Raw genomic sequence first — 21,252 nt, 5'->3', positions numbered from 1 at the left:
AGAACTATAGGTTTGGGGTGCACGAGCATAAAAAATGCAGCTCGCCTTTCATGTAATCTTGTGCTGTCAGGCACGAAACGCAGGCCGTGAGAAGTCGTGGTACCGTAAATGAACTTCCCATCTTTACATGTGTAGGCAAGAACGCTGCACAAATAAGGCAAACAGCGTTGTGAATGTCTTCGAATGGTGGGTGGAGTGGTGGCCCTCTCCCAGTATACACAGTTAGGCGCCTCTGCCAACGCTGCTTTACATCTGTAACAGTTCGCGGCGTGCAACTATGCGCGTATTTTGAGTCTTACAGTTTAGTAAGCGGACCCACAGTCCAGGTGAACTCGATATGGGGACTGTCCTTGTGAACGGCTATGACTTGCGAGACAAAGCCGTTGAAGATTTGGTGGATCTCTTGCACCACAGGACCCTGCAGTAACAATAAACAACTGCATCGATCTTTTTCATCTTATTTAAAAGTTTTGCCAAGATGATAACGTATTCGCGCGTTAGTAAGGTTTGTAATCTGTTTCTTTTTAACCGTTTTTAAACAACACTGGTCACACGTTTTCGAGCCGTTCGCATTTATGTATGCATATGTTCACGCTAAACTGATTTTATGATGTGTTGAGACATGCTGCAACGGATGAAGAATCTGTACCTGTCCATGGCCTGTAACTGTGCGCGTATTTTGAGCACACCTGACAATTTCTTTGCGCGAAAGTGACCGCCTGTTTCATATCTGACTAATTTATCAAGTGTTGTACTCGACGATGGCGTACGTGTACTGTGCTTCTTCGAGATCAGTAGTTTAGGGTTACTTGTGTGTTATCATAGAAACGTATTCTTCAACACTTGAGTCAATAATATATGAGTGCTCTTCGCAGCGTTATATTTTTTGTCGAACAGCAAACGTACTCATATCGAGCCGCGCTTCAACTTTGCTTTGCAGTTCCTACCACTTAAAGCCCCGAAAAGCGCGGTCTGTACGGCTGGTGATGTAGAGTGTGTGGCGGCTCTAACGGCCTCAAGAGGAAGCTTTAGCTGGGGTGTTCCTATCTAAATAAATGTAAGAGGAAAATTCGTTTTTCTCGGCAACCACAGCACCAAATTTTACTAGGTTTGTTGCGTTTAAAAGAAAAACTTGAAATCTAGTGACTGTTGGTTTTCAATTTTTGATTTAGTTTGTGAATTTTTTATTAAAAATTGGCGAAAATCTAAAATTTTCATAAAACGAAACTATCAAGTTTACAACTCTGTAGCTCATCAACGAAAATGATAATACAATTCTGTGAAATGCACCTAATAGTATATCCAAAGCGGAAAAAATTGATGTTACACATGAATCTCAAGAATTTAATGACATGGAAATACAGCTTTTGTAAACAACGTAACAAATTCACGTAAGATGTAAAGTGACATGATCTAATGGATGCCGTTCACAGAACCGCGATATCTGTTCTTGATGCAGAGCTGTGAATTTTTAGACTTCGTGCTTCTATTTCTTTCAAACTTCCGAATTTTTGAAAATTCGTTTAACATAACTCAGGCCCTAAATCGATATTCCGCTTCCAACAGTCACTAGAATCTAACTTTCTCTTTCAAATGCAACACATTTCATTAAAATCGGTCTAGGGGCTATCTCAGAAAAACGTTTTTGCGTTTTACATGTATTTGAATAGGCCGCGTGTGAGTTGGGCCCGAGCTAAAGCTCCCTCTTAATCACGTGATCGCTCGTGTCAGCTTTAGTCAAGAAGCCACCAAATATGGGCTGTATCGATCTCAAATAAATAAATAAATAAATAAATAAATAAATAAATAAATAAACTTGAATAATGCTCTAAATGATGGTAGTTTCCGCTGTCGGGCTGACCTTGACGATGCGGTAGGTGACCTGGTCTCCCATGTCCTCCGCTTCGCGGTAGGCGCTGAACACGTAGTGACCCGGCGGGCTCATGTTTCCCGGCGCCTTGGCCGCGAACAAGTAGGCGCCGAACGTCTGCCGAAGCTGGACGTTCAGCCCGCGCCGCAGCAGCACGACGCTCGACACCAGGCCAGTCTCCGGGTTCACAACGATGCGGAATCGCTGAGCCATGTATTCACACGAGGAAAGCCTTTAGACCTCGGCAGATCTTTGAACTGCTGTATAGTATTTGAAATGAACGTGCATTGCTCTTTTCCGTCGCAAAGTGCTGAAGTACGATATTATTGTACATGTTAACGTTACATGGGAAACGTGCGGAGAACAAGACAAGGAAGTGACCAAGAGTGAACACCAGCAACGAACAGATGGCCTCCTGGTCAGCTCAGCTGGCCGAGCGATGGCCTCAAACGAGCGGTGGTTTCGAGTTTAACCCCCTGTCAATGAAGAACTATATTTGTTTTTTCCGAATACGAAACCTCTTTTCCGAAAAAAAAAAAAAAAAACGTAAGGGACGGGTCGTAGCATTATTCGTCATTCAAGTGCGCGACGGGTTTCCTTGTCATTCTTCTACGTCCAACTCGAAAATGTTTGGAGGTATCATTTCTCTAATTATTGCTCAAACAAACAAGCTAAATGCTATCTGAAGTAGGCCGAACAACTCTAAGCTACATGCGCGCCGCCTGGTGCATTCGAGAAGGAAGAACGTATGACGTCACGAAGGAACATCTGCTCAAAACACAACAAACGACGACGCAAGAGAATTCAGGGTGATAGTTAAAGAAGCTATCGCATTATGAACTTACAGTCGTCTATTTATGTTTGCTTGGTGTACCTCATTCTCTATGAAGTTGGCCGGTTCGTCGACTTCTAGAAAGTCCTTGGGCACTTGGGCAGCAGATGGTTCGCGTTTAACATGGTACAGGCTGGCGCCCAATGGCTCCACCGTTACTTGAAACACCAGTGATGACGTGGCATTGCCCAGGACTTCCGGTATGGCATGACGGTGAGGAACTAATTGAACCACCTGTAGATCAAAAAGGGAAACGTAACTACGCTGCGCGATTGAGCAAAACACGTAGTGGTGGGTATGGAAAACGCGCTATCATCGTGATATACTTAAATTATATTTGCAAACATCATTACCTCGATCCTACTTTGGATGTTAAACCCAGATTGATCGATTGATTATTTTTTTTTTCTGTGTTTCCGGGCCTGGGCAGAGAGAGTTCACTGACCAATTCATCATGAACATCAATTTGTCCTTTTTTGTACTTTTCTCTATGTTCCTATATGTTTTAATGCTTTTCTCGTGTTTGTAAATGTTGTTTAAGGTGTTGTTTTTGTACTTTTATAACATTTTTCTCTCGTTGTTTTTCTACATTCATGGAGTTGTTTTGATGTACTTTTGTTATTTTGTCCTTCTTTCGTTTTGTTATTTCTTCTTGCTAACGTTTTGGGATAAACCGACCATATAAGCAGCCGACCTCTCCATCTTGCACTGCTATTAAAGAAAAAGAAATAAGAGTGCTGTGTCGAAAAAACTATGACAGTGGGAGAGTCTCAGTTTCGTGCCAGGGTTTGGAAGAGGGCACCTAATGTGACGCTCGCAAAATCAACGCCTTGAAGGTATGCCTCCATGTCGGGAGGTTGGCATATGACAGAAGTCCCCTTCTCACTCCTGTTCCACCTTATTTTCTGCAGTACACTTACATCTTATGCTACTTTCAAAATCAAACTTCAGCTTGAGGCTTTAATTTTTCTGTTCGGATATATGCAAAACGCGGAAGTGCTGTAACTATCCAACCGATGAAGTGTTGTGAATAAAATTTGTTCTATTTGAGAGGGAAAGTTACATCGACGATAGAAAAACACAAATTTTATTTAGGGCCTCAATATTTATTATAAAAAAATTTGCACAAGTTGGTTTATAAAAAATAACTCCATACAAAGTTTACAAACATGCAAGTCCGCAAATATCTCTTTCCTAACCTTTATCTATAGAAGTGCCTAAAGTAAACATTTATGACAAAAGAATAGAGTTAGGCTAATTAGCGCTGTTGCTCTTGCTGCGCAATTTTCTCTTGGAGCAAAAACAATTATGATGCGCAAATCTTTAATGTTGAAGTCTATGGCGCTCTGTCTAGTTTTCTTTTTTTTTCTGTTTTCATGCTGTAGGTATTGTGACCCAAGCAGAATGCGCAAGGTACGCTGATGAATATACAATACGAAAGGCTAGAAAGCTAATGAAACATTACAAGAAAAAAATGATATCTTAAGAAAACAAATAAAACAAATAAAACAGCGCAAAACAGCAATTTTATCTATAAGCAACTGTCGAGAACGTGAGTATCAACTAATTCTGCAGAGTTCAGATGATGAAAATGTGCGGCGTTCCATTCTTTTACAGTTCCGGGAAGAAAAAAATTAAAGTGGTCTGTCCTTGCAACGTAAGGAGAAACCACGTTTGATTGGGTGTAATTCTTACATTGTGTAATGAGCCTTCCGAAAGTGTTACTCACAATGTACTTCCATACATCAGAGCTGTGTTAACATGCCAGTTTCGTACGCTTTTGGTGACCTATTCTGGAATGGTATCTGGAATAGCGCGTCAAAACACGGGCAGAAGGATCGACAGACAGACACAAGCGCTAACTATCAACAACGAAATTTTAATTCCGTGATTGGTCATACTTATGCATCCCACACAAAGCCACGTGCACAGCGATATCAAATCCCTGAAGGGGTCCGTGTTTTGCTGCGATATGCCAGATACCATTCCATGATGACCAGCCAACAAGTCTATATTGCCACTCTCGTTTGATGACCTAATTTGCGATGCTCATAAATTGTGATATCGTTTTTCTATTAAGATTTACGGTTGTAAACTTGGTGCTTTGCTAGTCTATAATATTCATTTGTCATTATTATCACACGTATCACCATGTTCTTTCATTGCTATGCTTCATTTTCGTTATGTATTTGCGCTCATGTTTCAGTCAAGTATACATCGATTTGTTGTCTGCTGTAATACCAATTCTTATTTTTTGTTTGTAAGTATTAAAAGGAGGTCTCGCCCTTACAGTAATTTACTGCGAGGCCTCCTCCTGCATATATTCCATACCTGAATGCAATTATATGCAATAAACATTTATTCTCATTCTGATCGTTCGTTGCGTTGGTACATAGCTTCGTCTCTATTTCTTTTGTTGTCCTTCAAGTTTTAGCGCGATATGTTACTGACTCACTGATGCACTGATAATACAAAAATTGAAGGACATCGGTAAGCTGCCGTACATGGCTTGACACCATCTGGTAAGTGCGCCAACATCTTTTTATCCCTAAGATTTAGTTCTCATGCCGACTCCCCTGTTAGTATACATGACTTAGATAAATGTAAGACCAGTTAGCTGTTATTCTTGTTGAGACTAAGAATAGAAAGTGTATTATGGTAGGTCATGCAGCGCATAAAGCTGGCAACCGGTGGTCTATTACAACTACCGGTTTTGTTGGTATTTTCATCTGACTACAGATTACAAGATTACGGTGTCTATTAAAGCTTGGCTGCAGGAAGAGAGATACAGTCGAGAGCGCCACAGGATGGGATGGGTGCGACGTGAAGAATTTCGCAGCTAAGCGTATCATGGAATTGGCTTCTAATAAGGCTTCCAGTGGGGCTATTTGGTACGACATAATTCAGCCTGCTGCGCTGTACCCATCCGTGTCCTTTTCATAGTCTTTTGTGTGAAATACAAGAGCAGTAAACCGAATTAATGATGGATTTGGCTGACAGCGAGTGTAAATGGTAATTAATCGGGGTGATAGACCATGAATCTTGCGGTGATGGAAAGAACTAAGCGGAATTTTATAAAATCAAGAGAAGATAACAAAGGGATATTAATAGTAAATCAATGAATAACAATAACAAAGAATCTTAATTTCTTAACCCGGTTGTGAGCTATAAGAAATACATTAAATCATTCTATCAGGGGCTTTTTATAGCTGCACCAGATTTTTAAAGATCGGCTGTGGCAGGAAGCACAAGTCTAATCCTCCAACTACATTACTCAATGAGGTGGGCATTAATTCTATGAGAAATAGAAATGATTACTCGAATAATTATCATAATCACATTATTTATCTTTTTAATTAACCACTTTACGGTACATTGTAAATTACTGATTGTAGCCGGTGAGTTCGCAAGGCGTATCCACTTGGAACGAATTCCCAGGTTGACACCAGTTTCTAGATAATAATTTTCAATGTGTGTGACTTGGCATTGGCGTTTCAGTTACTTCGATGCTTCAATGCATAAAACAGCGTTTTCTCAAAAACAGGTAAGTGGAACAACAGTGAATTTTTCTACAAGTTTGACGGCGCGTGCCTCGAAACTGTAACGAATTCTGATCCTCAGAATTCGTTACAAGTTTTTTATGATCTGCGAATTCGCTACCTACAATTTGTAAATTGCAATATACGTGCAGTAAATAGTTAGTAAAAAACTTAACTAGTGCAATTTCATTAATTAGTGAATACGCACTTGATGGCGCGGGGAAGAATGCCTGCCTCATCGGGTAATTTAGTTCAAGGGTTACATTTATGCTACCGGCCATAGGTGACCTTTAAAATTTTGGTGCGGCCAAAAAAGACGCCCTTTACAGTAGACATGAAGAGGAAGAAGATTATCATGACGAACATGACGACGATGATGATTAAGCAGCATCTTGATGTTTTATTATTTATTTTAATATGTTTAGCAATTGTTGCAAAATAATTAGGGCTTAACTGAGGAATCGGCTCCAATAGATGATAGAGTTTAATTCGTTTAAATGCGGCAAACTCCGCCGAACTCAGTTCAGTTCCTAAAATGTACTACTTACACTGGAGCTACTTTGCAAGAGCCAGTGACATCTACCTTTTTAAACTGCACGCAATATCATGCACGTTCTCGGCACAATGAATCAATGGCGTGGCCAGAAATTTTTTTCGAGTGGGGCGCCCGCTTGAACGGGGACGAGGAGGGACATGAAGCGGGGAGGGGTTTGGGGGGTTGAGGGTGTGCTCGGTATGCATCCACCTGGCTATGTCATTGCCTTGCAACGCACACGTGCGTGCACCACCTATAACAAAATAATGCTGAAGTTTCATCCGATTAAGTCGTGATTAACGTACCTGCGACTCGGTCTTCTCTCCATCAGGTCCCACGACGCTTATAATCGGCTCATCGGTGCCACCAATGGGAAGCCGCACGTGCGACGAGAGTGGAACGCTTGCTGGGTTGTACACCAACACGGTAAACTGTTGGCACCCAAAGAAACGTTTCACCAATAATTTCAACTCACACTTACGCGGGTGTAAGAATGTAGCGGAAATCAACCACGATCGGGGTGATAACGTAACGACTTTATTCCAGTGCTGTTGTTTTTCGCTCTTCGTCAGCGATCAAAGTGACAATCCGCCCAACGATATCACCTAGAACGGCCGTTCCTGAGGGGCAGACGATAACACAGTAATATTATCAAGTGAAAAGAATGCTTATTACTAAAGAAGTCATCTGTTCAACTGAAATGAAGACTAAAAGCAAATAATGTAGCACCCCGTAAATTGTCTGATGACACTTCCACAAATCTTGAAAGGTGCGGTATACTAATGCTATGCATAAAAAAATAACTTAGCTTTAGGTAAAATCATTCAGATCGCCTCCGATGAAATGTTACGTAGCAGGCGCCGGCGATTTCGGAAGTCATGCTCTCCCGGGTGCCGCGCCCTGCTTTGAGTCGGAGTCCGGCACTTGGAGGGCGCCACATTTCCATAGAAAAACCAGCGGCGAAACAATGCGAAGAGGTAAAACGAGTCTTCTTGACTGCGTTTTGATGTCGCGTGCAGCGCAATGAAGCTATTTGTTCCCTGTGTGTTGCTGCATTTTAATAATTAGTAAGTGCGCATACTTCATGGCAGCTGATGCCGTATTTTCGCAGTTACTGCGCAAATCCGGTCTTACCGAGCGGCTCTAGTTTTAGATACATACATATTGCAACCGACTGCGCATGCGCGGTAAACCCTGCGCTTACCTAGTCAGTGGCAGGCGGTATTTAACTGCAGAACCGTAACGCTTTGCTAAAATATACTCAATCCTCTCGCTTACGAGTGCTCTGCTCTAGGTGGCGCTCCTGACAAATGTGGCACCTTGAAAACCGTAAAACACTGTACCGTCTATACTCTGTCACTATAGCTTGGCCTGAGCGTTCATTTAAGAAATGCGATACATCGATTCTGAGATCACCAGTTCAGAAGATGAAAGTAAAATTTCCTGTTTTTGACTTTCGTGCCGAATTCTCTGCGCCGGCACGTCATTGTGACGTCAATGTCTGGTGCGCTTTGTCGCAGAAATGTTGTGTGAACTTGCTAGATTGGGGTATTTCGATCGTTTCGAGTAGTGCAGTGCGGTTATTCTTTACCCGTAAGCAGCGAACATGAGTTGCCGAAATCTTTGGCGTCACGGCGAGCTGATTCGGGAACAAAGTGAGCGCGGTGTATTTGGTATTTGCATTTTTTTTTCTGGCTAACCAAGACGGAGGTCGCTATTATCTTCTCTCACGGTAAGAGCGGCTCACGGTAAGAGCTAGAGACACTTTACACCGCAGATGCGTAATTTCTTAGTACTGTTCGACATTATTCTTTTGTGTTCCTTTTAACTACGCAAGAAAATTTCCCGAAAGAAGCTTTGAAGCAGCGTTGCCAGATTGGAAAGTCGGCACGACACCAGAAACTCGCTAAAATTTCCCCAGATTTCACCAGAAAATAAAATTGCCTTAAAATGCACAAAAATGACCAAGAATTAACATTCGTCAAGCACTCATCTTATTATTTATATAAGATCACGATGAGAAGCCTTTAATCATCCCTTGGAGCATCGTAGATGCCTGAACGAAACCTGCGTGGCATATCGTCTGTGATAGTGAACTTCACGCAACACCCCTCTCTGGAGGTCAACGTTGTGCGAATTCGTACAATGGAATCCAAAGTTTTCAGCGACATTTTGTTCCTGTACTTCGTCTTAACACACGTGACCTGACTGAAGACACGCTCCACCACTGCATTCGACACCGGGCAAGAAAGACATGCCAGTGCATACAATGCAAGTTCCTGGTAGGGCTTTTCCCCCATGGCATTTTTAAACTTGAAAATTCTAGCCCAGAATGTTGCAGAATCCTCAGGAAGTTTCCCGTCGAAGACGGCCTGCGCAACAGGTTTTTGTGACAGCGAAACGAGCGGAGCATCAGCACGTGTGTTGGCTGGCCACTTGACACATTGCCGGTGGCCCGGTGTTGCTCTTCCCGTGCTTCCCACGGTAAATTTGTACCTCCACTAGAACAGCCGGTGCCGTCTATTGAAACGACTTATAACTATACGTGCGTTGAAACCTAGAGCTAGCATCACACGCTAGCACAAACTTTAGCTACAGTAAGCTTAATATAGTTGACTGTACCCTAGCAGTAGCACAACAACACAGGGATTTCATGAGGAATAAACAAATACAAATATAGGCCTTAGAATTGTGGCGGCCGCAGGCGCTACCTAGTGTTAAATGTTTGGATGAGCAGCGCGGGTGGATGGTAATTTCGGTAGAGTGGTTTTCCCCAGATATCCCCAGATTTTGTCTGGTGTAGTAGACTGTTGGCCTGGCCACCAGGAGCTCTACATTTTCACCAGATTTCCGAAATCTGGTGGCCAATTTCACCAGATGGCAACGCTGCTTTGAAGCGTTATTGTGTAAATACCTCGTGTTCTCTTTCAGTGAGGGGGCAGTCGCTCTGGTTGAGGAGGTGACAGAAGCCCAGCTGGTGGGCCACTTCTATCGACGGTGTGGCGCCAGGGTTCATCATGGAGACCAGGCCACTGGCAATCACCAACTGGACCGGTACGAACAGATGCCGACGAAAGCATGGGATAAATGCATGTAACTGTAGCTTTGTCCCACATAATGCGAAGCAGACTACTTATATATATATATATATATATATATATATATATATATATATATATATATATATATATATATATATATATATATATATATATATATATATATATATATATATAATGCTATCTGGAACGGAAATGCATCTCTTCGCAAGTTTGGTGGAGCGTATCTAGGAAGTGATATTATACTCGAGGATTTTTACTAAGTGCACATTTCTTAAATACTGACCGGCGTCAATTCAGCAAGAAATGCATGTTAGGGGCTCCAAGAAAAAGACTTATGACGGAGAGAAAACAGAGCTGGTGTTAATTCAATAACTGCAAAATGTTTGCTATCAAGTAATTATCAAGGAATGTAATGTACAAATGCAGGTAATTCATAAGCTATAAGTAAGGTTCCCATAGAATTATTGACGCCCACTACCACTAGTAATGCGTTGCCGAAAAGAAGACGTTATCTCCACTGCGACGTCTTTAAACATATTGACTATGCGTCTAGTCGGGGCAGGTTGTATTTGCTTTAGTCTACGGTGGTGTGGCCTATGCTGATACCAGCGTAAGCTGCCAAGCTGAATTAGATGAAGTAACCAATAACAAAATCATAATGAATTAACTAAACATAAAGTAAATAAAGTAAATAAATATATTAGGCTACAACTAATAAAAATTTAGCAGCCCGGCCCTGCTATGTAAACGAGAATAAACAGTGCTAGCGGCAGAAGACAGAGTCGTTCTGAATATTATTTATTTTACTTCTTTATTTCCTCACAAAGAGTGCTTAAAATAGAAGGTTTGTAAACACTGTAGCACATTATAGTTGTAAGCATACATTATAGTCGCTCTCGGGGAACAAAAGCGATGCGTACTGAATATTTGTCCAAGGGCGCATGCCTCCGGCTTTTGTCGGCTTTTATCTCTATTTACCAATCGTAAATCACACGTGTTGACTAAATGCGCATATAGCGTGCAACTCCTTGTCATAAACTGTAATGACTGTGGAGTTATTGGCTCTGTCGCATGAGAAGCAGGCACGTACCCAGGATTTTTTTCCGGGGAGGGGGGGGGGGGGGGGCACCCAATGTAACTCTTTCTATGCAAATGAGGAGGGGGGGGTTAAATGTGAATAATTCCCACCATTCGCCATAAAGACGCGTAAACCCGCAAAATAGAATTGAAATAAGGTGTACCTCACAGGTATGCCTGCGAGACACATGTGCACATTAACTTTACTTGGCAAACAAGGAACCGCATCAAATGGACTAGCGCATGACAGAAGCGCAGGAAGAACGCTGCCAAGAACAAGCAAACAAGCGAAAGTTTAAAATAAACATGTATAGTAGCGTTTTTGAATTAGCCCTGGAACAATTATACAGAAATATAGATGTTTGCGGAACAACCACAGTTGTTTTGGATCCCTCGTTTACTGCGCTACCAATTTAAGTGCCAAAACCGACTCGTGTTGTTATTTGGGAAGTTGTGTAACGATGCGCGGTCATCATCATCATCATCATCATCATCATCATCATCAGCCTGATTACGCCCACTGCAGGGCAAAGGCCTCTCCCATACTTCTCCAACTACCCCGGTCATGTACTAATTGTGGCCATGTTGACCCTCCGAACTTCCTAATCTCATCTGCCCACCTAACTTTCTGTCGTCCCCTGCTACGCTTCCCTTCCCTCGGAATCCAGTCCGTAACCCTTAATGACCATCGGTTATCTTCCCTCCTCATTACATGTCCTGCCCATGCCCATTTCTTTTTCTTGATTTCAACTAAGATGTCATTAACGCGCGTTTGTTCCCTCACCCAATCTGCTCTTTTCTTATCCCTTAACGTTACACCTATCATTTTTCTTTCCATAGCTCGTTGCGTCGTCCTCAATTTAAGTAGAACCCTTTTCGTAAGCCTCCAGGTTTCTGCCCCGTACGTGAGCACTGGTAAGACACAGCTGTTATACACTTTTCTCTTGAGGGATAATGGCAACCTGCTGTTCATGATCTGCGAATGCCTGCCAAACGCACCCCAGCCCATTCTTATTCTTCTGATTATTTCACTCTCATGATCTGGATCAGCAGTCACTACCTGTCCTAAGTAGATGTATTCTCTTACCACTTCCAGTGCCTCGCTACCTATCGTAAACTGCTGTTCCCTTCCGAGACTGTTAAACATTACTTTACTTTTCTGCAGATTCATTTTTAGTCCCACCCTTCTGCTCTGCCTCTCCAGATCAGTGAGCATGCATTGCAGTTGGTCCCCTGAGTTACTAAGCAAGGCAATATCATCAGCGAAGCGCAAGTTACTAAGGTATTCTCCATTTACTCTTATCCCCAATTCTTCCCAATCCAGGTCTCTGAATACCTCCTGTAAACACGCTGTGAATAGCATTGGAGAGATCGTATCTCCCTGCCTGACGCCTTTCTTTATTGGGATTTTGTTGCTTTCTTTATGGAGGAGTACAGTGGCTGTGGAGCCGCTATAGATATCTTTCAGTATTTTTACATACGGCTCGTCTACACCCTGATTCCGCAATGCCTCCATGACTGCTGAGGTTTCGACTGAATCAAACGCTTTCTCGTAATCAATGAAAGCTATATATAATGGTTGGTTATATTCCGCACATTTCTCTATCACCTGATTGATAGTGTGAATATGATCTATTGTTGAGTAGCCTTTACGGAATCCTGCCTGGTCCTTTGGTTGACGGAAGTCTAAGGTGTTCCGGATTCTATTTGCAATTACCTTAGTAAATACTTTGTAGGCAACGGACAGTAAGCTGATCGGTCTATAATTTTTCAAGTCTTTGGCGTCGCCTTTCTTATGGATTAGGATTATGTTAGCGTTCTTCCAAGATTCCGGTACGCTCGAGGTCTTGAGGCATTGCGTATAGAGGCTGGCCAGTTTTTCTAGAACAATCTGCCCACCATCCTTCAGCAAATCTGCTGTTACCTGATCCTCCCCAGCTGCCTTCCCCCTTTGTATAGCTCCCAAGGCTTTCTTTACTTCTTCCGGCGTTACTTCTGGGATATCGAATTCCTCTACATTATTCTCTCTTCCATTATCATCGTGGGTGCCACTCGTACTGTATAAATCTCTATAGAACTCCTCAGCCACTTGAACTATCTCATCCATATTAGTAATGATATTGCCGGCTTTGTCTCTTAGCGCATACATCTGATTCTTGCCAATTCCTAGTTTCTTCTTCACTGCTTTTAGGCTTCCTCCGTTCCTGAGAGCTTGTTCAATTCTATCCATGTTATACTTCCTTATGTCAGCTGTCTTACGCTTGTTGATTAACTTCGAAAGTTCTGCCAGTTCTATTCTAGCTGTAGGGTTAGAGGCTTTCATACATTGGCGTTTCTTGATCAGATCTTTCGTCTCCTGCGATAGCTTACTGGTATCCTGTCTAACGGAGTTACCACCGACTTCTATTGCACACTCCTTAATGATGCCCACAAGATTGTCGTTCATTGTTTCAACACTAAGATCCTCTTCGTGACTTAAAGCCGAATACCTGTTCTGTAGCTTGATCTGGAATTCCTCTATTTTCCCTCTTAGCGCTAACTCATTGATCGGCTTCTTATGTACCAGTTTCCTCCGTTCTCTCCTCAGGTCTAGGCTAATTCGAGTTCTTACCATCCTGTGGTCACTGCAGCGCACCTTACCGAGCACGTCCACATCTTGTATGATGCCAGGGTTAGCGCAGAGTATGAAATCTATTTCATTTCTAGTCTCGCCGTTCGGGCTCCTCCATGTCCACTTTCGGTTATTCCGCTTGCGGAAGAAGGTATTCATTATCCTCATATTATTCTGTTCTGCAAACTCTACTAATACCTCCCCGCGCGGTCACCAGTCCCGTATACAACCGCGTAGAGCGTAGGACGCTGCGGTTATAGACATACTGCGCCCACCGCGGAAGGTTAGAAAAACACAAACATTAGCACAGCAGAGAAGTGGCTACATCAGGCGGCTCGACTGATAGCTGTAGAAGCGTCATTCAAAACACACGAAATTATTCTCCACTTCCCGCGGCGTTTTCTCTACTTCCTTTTTAAATAAAGAGATCTTGATCCATAAATATTTCCACAAACAACGGTTAAATTTGATAATTTTCGCTTTTCCTTTCTGTTTGGCTGTTGCCTTGGATCTCTCCCTTAGTAGATGGCTTAATTTGTCAACTCCTTGCGACTCTTCTTTCCAGTTGCCAATTTAGCACGAAAAGTACTGTACAATTAGGAAAAAGCCAGACTAGGTAACGGTGACAATCATATTTCCTTTCGTTTTAACGGTTATTGCAGGGTCTGATGATGGTCGCTGTTTCGCATTATTTTATATTCGACCTTATCTAACGCATATCGCGACTATATGCTTCCGAGGATCTGCCAGCGTCGCGGCAAGCCGTCACTCGAGGAAATAATGAAGCAAAAGGAAAAGTTTAACGCAACTGGCCTTTTCTACTGCCGCAACTCGTCCCACGAGCATACAGACCAGCTGACTACGAACTGAACCTTTTTTCTGGTCCCTAGATCAGTCTAAACAAATAAGGTTGAACTAACAAAGCAACAGCGATGCGCGTGATCGTTGAACAGATGGTGACAACTGAATTCATCACGAGTTAATCGCGCGGTCACCGAATCGAGGAAAAAACTGCCCTTCACACTCAGGAGATGCCGATAACTACCGCCATTCAAAAGAAGTGAAAAAATTGACAACCATTCCACTCTGTGAAGATGGAATGGCAGCGAGAGCTGACGACAGTCAAAGCTCTCCAAGGAAGAGCAAAGTGCTTCACCTCCGCCGTGGGTTGGCCCGACGGTAGTGCAATTTCTGGCCGACCCACGGCTGCGGTGAAGCAGGCGTTAAGCACTCCCCATACGTGAGCCCATCCCGAAGATTTCAAAGGGCGCGTTACACGTTCGCGAGCGCACACGGATATGTGCCATTGAGCTCTCACCAGGATCGCCCACATGATGATTTTTTCTGTTGATGGATGGCGAAAAAACTACGTAAGGTTAGTCATATACAGCTCTCGCTGTAAAAGGCAGCAAAATGTTGACCGCCGAGTAGATTGATTTGTCAGCGCTTTAGGAATGTGTGTGAGGAGGGGTGGCATGGGCGGGCAGGGGGGGGGGGGGGGGGGGCTATGCCGCGTAATTTCGGGGAGGGGGTGGGTGGCGGGCCCCTCCCCCCCGGGCCCCACCCTGGGTACATGCCTGATGAGAATACAAAAATGCGTGATCACAGCACCTTAAAGGTGCCTTATTTGTCCCATGACTAACATCCTCACACGTGAAGGTGTAAAACATTTACACTGTGTACAGTGTATACTGTATACGGGTCGATGTATAGACCACATGTTTCTGATACTGTGCGCGTAGCCGCATCACCGCGTTAAAAATGAAAAGCAGACAGAGGGCCAACAAAAATAAAGCCGGCTAACGTCGCATAAGCGGGTATTCGATGTACAAGAGTACAATGCCTTGCCTCGCATCTCTTGATGCCTTGGTAGAGGATGTTGGCGTAGTCGTGGGCCACATCTTCCGTGCTGGTGCCTCTGCACATGGAGCATGCCACTGAGTGTTGTCAAGGAGACGCCCGGTGTAAGCTGGGAAGAACGGCTGAGTGCGCGCGTTCTCAGCCGGCTGGAGACTCACGTGATGCCATCGTGGTGCTGCACAGTAGCCACTGCCTCGCCTATACACACGCGCGGTGCGGACGTCTTTATAAGCTCGATGTTGGCAATACTGCTATAGTCGTAGCTCGAAATGGCACTTGAGAGAAAACTGTCTCATCTTTTCTTTTTTCGTCCCCTGTCAGTATGCGCTGCCATAATGAGAACGCTTTTCCAAATAACAAAACAGACAACTGTGCGCCGAAAAAAACCACCTTATATTCCCATTTAACAAGCACATGTATTACTAATAGCTAATTTCACTTCGTGCACAATTCCAAACAGATAGACAAACTACAAAACAAGCAAACGAAGAAGTAAAGTAATTCATCGTAAGGTCAAAGTAAGCACTTTATCACGACCTTGTTATTATTCTCTGTGAACCCGGTGACATCACTGCGCTCTTACGTCAACCTGTCGAGTGCACATCTTAACCATCCATGTTGGGGCTGTTAAATCGATAGGATCAGTTACAGCGGCACAGTTTTGCACCTGTTTTCTGCGAGACCATTGTGATCTACTGCCATGATGGCGCGATGCTTACCGAGTTCATTGACTCGAGCTACAGCATCTTCTCCCCCATGAAGCGATAACTGCTTGCTTGCCTGTTCAGAGAAAAAGACATGGGCCTAAATTGATGAAATCGCCATTTCTATGGTGTAGCGTAGGTGTTCGAAAACAAGGGTGTGGCCGTTCGAAAACTGCATTGGTGATGCAATAATTTCCCCATATCTCTATCGTATACACTGAGAAGCTTCCGGCGCACACGACGGACGCAGTTGCGTTGTATGCGGGTTCTGTCGTCGCGGTAGTCTTATACAGAAGACAATGCAACGAGGAAGAAGGTCGGAAAATGTCCTTTGATTTTTTTTGCAAGCGGTTCGAAGAAGGGTTTCCCGTTTGCTATAAGGCGAACATATAGCGATTTCAACGCTCGGTGCGCTATACCGCCGTAACTCTTCGCTTTTCCTTTTCTAAGAGCACAATTTGACAACCAAGTCTTGCTTCTCTGAGATACTAAGTCTCTTTAACATTGGATATCCCAGCACTTAGCCATAGGGAGTGAGCTTAAATTTCAGCAAAGTAGGAAACCGCGCCATTTGGTGACTATTCAGGGCAGAAAGAGCTTTTCTTATGTACTCTTATCACATTTTGAGTTGATATCTAAACAGGCCAGATATCCACAGGAAGATGGAGGCTTGAAATGATCAGCAGTGTTCGAATAAGAAATATCGCCGGAGCCGGTGCTTGGGCAAGAATACTTATCTTCTTAAGGGCAGCAACTATTGTTGTTTTCGTTGTTGAAAAATAATATTCTGGGGATTTTCGTGCCAAAACCACGATCTGATTGATAGGCACGCCGTAGTACTCCGGATTAATTTTGACCACCCGGGTTTCTTTAACGTGCATCTAATGAACGTTAAAACAAAGTCTTTTTGCATTCCGCCTCCCTCGGAATTCGGCCGATATCAAACTCGCGACTTCATTCTCAGCCGCGCAAGGTTTAGCCACTTCGCTACTGCAGTGGTTAAGTCTCCTTGTCGAATCGTTGGTTCCAGCGACACTCCTTGTTCGTCTGTTGACCCGTATCGGTTTGCGCCTCCCGCTGTGAAATTAAATTGCCCTTAATGGAACTTCTGCTGCAGAGCAAGTTATGTATAGTGGTGGCGATGACGACGGGGCGGTGTCCAAACGTATTTTGTCTAGTAGAAAGAACTGGGCATTCTCCCAGTTTTGATCTCATATATAACAGTTAGCGCTTGCTGTCACCCCTGCCACCTCGGTAAACTGCCAGTCCTTGCACGTGCTAGCTAAACCGTGCCCTGTATGCACCTGGCAGCGCGTCAATGATTAGATAGGACGCGCGGCGTCTCGCAAGTGGCCGGAGCAGGTAGCGACAAGATAAGCTGTAGCGCTAAAACTGGCAGCACGTGGAACAACAGAGCTGCACAACTACTGGCCTTAAAAGACAGTGTTCGTTCTGGCTAAATTGGTTATAAGTTAAAAGTGCAGGTATGCTATTCAGGCAATCTTGGCAAATCAGCAAGGCTTGTAGACTTTGTCTTTATTTTCTTACAACACCCTTAAGTATAGCACATAAGCAGACAATGTGTGTGCCTAGTGGATATCGGATATGACGTAAATTCTAATGCATCGCCCCTCTGGTTTGTATCACGCCGATGGCGCAACCTAATCTTGGGTGTCACGCCGAGGAGCCGTGGTGGTTCTCAACGTTCTGGGTCGCGCGTCATTTCCCGCGAGCTGTAGCGGTAACGCTTTCGTTTCAGTTTCGGCATTCAAAACGTTTATGTTAGCGTGATTTCTGTGGCCACTAGCATTTCAAGCATACAATTTTGCACGGAGGCTGCACTACATCAAGCTAGGTAGTTTACGTGTTCCAAAATTTTGTTGCAGTTGGTCTTTAAAAAAAACCAGCAGCTCTAGCACCGCTGTCTAAATCTCCACTGCGCGGTGCTCCGGCATTGCCAAGACGCACATAGGAACAAAAGCTCCTTGAGGACTAATGAATAAAAGTGACAGCGAACAATGAAGACCTCTTTGCCTTCGGTAAATGCGTCAATCCTGGATTGAACTGAAGCCAGTTCTTTTGCTGTGCATAACTGTCATAACTCATGACCTCGGCCATGTACGGCCATTTTTGCGCAGTGAAGCAGAAGATGGGAAAAGGGTAGCACTGAAAATTCACGGACTGCTCTCTTGCCTGTAGAAACCCGTTGGCGTATCGCACCATCATCTTCAAATTGGGCCTGGTCGTGTAGAAGCCAGTCCAGGTGCGGCCAGGCCGGTCTGTGTAAGGCAGCAAGTCTCCTTCAAATCGAGGCCATTCTCGAGATGCGGAATGCAAGGCCTTTGTGCCATATGCAAGTCGACCGTATACAGAGGAAGAAAAAGAGGAAGAGAAAAAAATGATGACAAAGGGCAATCTTTAGAACCGGGTTCATTATGCAGCGCTAAATGCAGGCCATATGATCCGAAAACTGGCACTAATATGTATACAGCCATCGTCGAAAACACAAGACAGGCTCGCAGCGGTCTTAAGAAATGCGGTCTCTAAAAAACCGTCAATTGGCAACGTTAGACTGGGCAAGTATGAAGCTGCCCTAGGCCAGAAAGTAGGAGCTCCGCATTTAGAAGAAGCAAACAGACGCTTGGACAGCGAGTTTCGGGGGTGGGGGCGCGCCTTTTGTGGTATTCGCATCGCGCAATGAGACCACGCGTTATTTTTTGCTGCTCCAGACACGCGAAAAAAAAAAAAAGGAAGAAGGATCAGCATCCCCTTTCACAGTCACAGCAGCTAAGAATCCGAAACTGGGTTTTGCTGCGTGTCCTTCCTACTCTTTGCACCTGCTACGACTGCCGTTGTCGTTCATCGTCAAGTCGTCGTAGTTATCATGTCGTCGTCATCAGGCCATCTTCTCATCCCGAGATTCGCCGTAGGATAAAGAAAAACAAGACGGTACTCATTAGATAAGCACACAGTAACAGTACTCTCACGCGGCATGCGCAAGGGCGCCTGTAATTCAAATGTTGTCAGCATGACCCACCATAGATCTATTCTGTCAAGTCATCTTTTTTCTATTTTCGGTATTTGTGTTTTACAATGTGTTCACATTCTAGTGAAATTATAAAGATATATGCATTATTTTAGTACGTATGCCTTGTATATGACCACCATTTCTCTATTCGCTCTGCCAATGTCCGCCCATGTGTGATTCATTCTTACGTATAGTCCGGTGTTTTCTTTTATTTCTTGTTTTCCTTGCCTGGACACTTATGCGTGTGTGCACATGGAACCGAATGCCTCGCCGCGCCCACTACATCGCTCGTCGATTCAAGAGCGCCGACGCCAAGTGCTCACCATTGTATCAATGTATCTGCGTATGTTCCTATCTGCTCACATCTCCGTGTTGCTTCTACATATTCACTAAACAAGCAAATGCTGTGGAAATACCGGTGATAAATGTTGCCAGCATTTTCAATATTATCAAAAAAATAAATCAATTCTGTCAAGTATATTCTGATTTCAAATAATGTTGGGGTTCGTAATGTCCGTATACCCTTGCAACAAATGCGGTAGCGCATCCCCAGAGGACAAAAAAAGTCTTCGGGTCCCTATATACTTATGGACACGCACCTACATCTGCTTACATCGACAAGCGCTACTGCAGAGTTGTCTGTGTGGTCTGACGTCTGACTCGGAGTTTGGTCGTCGGCCATTCTTCTCAGGCCAGCGCAGAAGCACCATTTTGTTCGCGCAATGAACAACGTAGAAGCGTGTACAAAAGCAAATGAAATCCCTCGGAACGCGGAGGCCCCCCTTTCGCACCTCCACGTAGCAGGCGGGCGTCGAGTGCACGACGTGCACACGTGGCCGCTTCCTCTGGGCGGCCGACATCCGGTTGGCCATTGCCAGGACGGCGTCCTGCCTCAGGAACCTGTAGTTGGCGTCGGTGAAGCACAGGTCACAGCCGGACATCACGGCCACCGTGTCGTTGGTGTAGACCTCGGTCTGCGGCATTGCAAGTCGAAGCATGTCCCAGAACAACAGGAGAGAGCGATTCACAATTTCTGTACACAGTAAAAGTCACTCGCAATTTGGTTCTTTCTTTCTTTCTTTCTTTCTTTCTTTCTTTCCTTCCTTCTTTCTTTCTTTCTTTCTTTCTTTCTTTTTGAATTTTAGAATTTTAGAATTTTCGAATTTAAGCCGGTAAGAAGAAAAGTAGAGATGGGGGAATGCGTAAGGTATATTAAAATTACAGCAAATGTGGTTAATATAGGGATGAAAAATCAAACGGGCTTGTCGAATAGGACTTCGCACACTGACGTGCTGTATTTTTTTTTTTTTAAGAAGCGTTTAGAGGCCACTGAAGTCTCCGAAACTAAATTTGAAATGTCGAAGGGTTACGGGGAAATACGAAATAAATCAGCGCCTTTGTTGTGTCACTTAAAATGCATCGAGTTAACGTTGCACAAATTTTGTTTCTGCCTACACCATGCGAATGATTGCTGGTTCTAATTACGTATGTTCCGGCTCAAAGTGAAACATTTTAAAAACACGGAGCACTGTATTAACACTGATTTCACGTCTTTTGCTGTCCTCATTATTTACAGTGTGCCTACCTGATATCTCGCATATTCGATGAGAACAGACGGTGTCAGACGCTCATTCCGAATGGATTCCTGCGTGTGAAAAATAAAATAAAAGTGTGAGCACGATACCAATCACAAACGGGAAGCCGAGTTTGTACACCCTCGCTTTTTCAGACAAGAGTTTTGTGAATACAAACCGAGATTCTTTGTACACTTATATATACATATTAAACTTAAGCAGCCTATAGATAGAGTCAGTCTACGGAAGACAGTTGTAATCGGAGGTCGCTCGCTGGGACATTCTTTCGTGCTGCAGTGTACTGGAAAGAGGCTGCTGATTATGATCTTAAACTCGTGTAGTGACTGATAATCTCATATGAGTGGACTCGACTGGTAACTTATAGACTCGCATTGCCTTTGTGTCATGCCAGCAGACTAACATATTTTCTCGTATTTTAATTGTTACCTCTAAAGCATATCCAAGTTTGTACACGTAGCTAACGCTATTGCTCACTTACTCACTCTCTCACTGAATCACACATTGTGTCACTCCCTCACTTACACCCTCTCTCCGACACT

General features: G+C 43.8%; 1 protein-coding gene across 1 annotated transcript; it reads right to left on the bottom strand.

Moving 5' to 3' along the window:
- Window positions 1–295: 295 nt before the first annotated feature.
- On the bottom strand, window positions 296–20,101 carry LOC126527058 (lysosomal alpha-mannosidase-like). Its single transcript, XM_072284353.1, has 9 exons — window positions 19,910–20,101; window positions 16,106–16,166; window positions 15,545–15,584; window positions 15,375–15,444; window positions 9,691–9,822; window positions 7,082–7,207; window positions 2,745–2,936; window positions 1,862–2,074; window positions 296–418 (listed from the first exon to the last, which is right to left on the bottom strand). Exons 1-9 carry the CDS (start codon window positions 20,099–20,101, stop codon window positions 296–298), a joined length of 1,149 nt encoding a protein of 382 aa, XP_072140454.1.
- Between the last annotated feature and the right edge of the window lie 1,151 nt (window positions 20,102–21,252).

This window comes from Dermacentor andersoni, chromosome 9, assembly GCF_023375885.2.
Source record: "Dermacentor andersoni chromosome 9, qqDerAnde1_hic_scaffold, whole genome shotgun sequence".
Lineage (NCBI taxonomy): Eukaryota > Metazoa > Arthropoda > Arachnida > Ixodida > Ixodidae > Dermacentor > Dermacentor andersoni.
This window is presented reverse-complemented; position numbering and strand designations above follow the sequence as displayed.

Bases quoted from the DNA above. Each gene is read 5' to 3' on its own strand.
- LOC126527058 (XM_072284353.1), bottom strand. From the start codon at position 20,101: ATGCCGCAGACCGAGGTCTACACCAACGACACGGTGGCCGTGATGTCC. The intron at 7,208-9,690 runs GTATTTACACAA...GGGTGCCAACAG, and splicing joins TCACTGAAAGAGAACACGAG to TTTACCGTGTTGGTGTACAA. The intron at 2,937-7,081 runs GTACGTTAATCA...TTTGATCTACAG, and splicing joins GAGAGAAGACCGAGTCGCAG to GTGGTTCAATTAGTTCCTCA.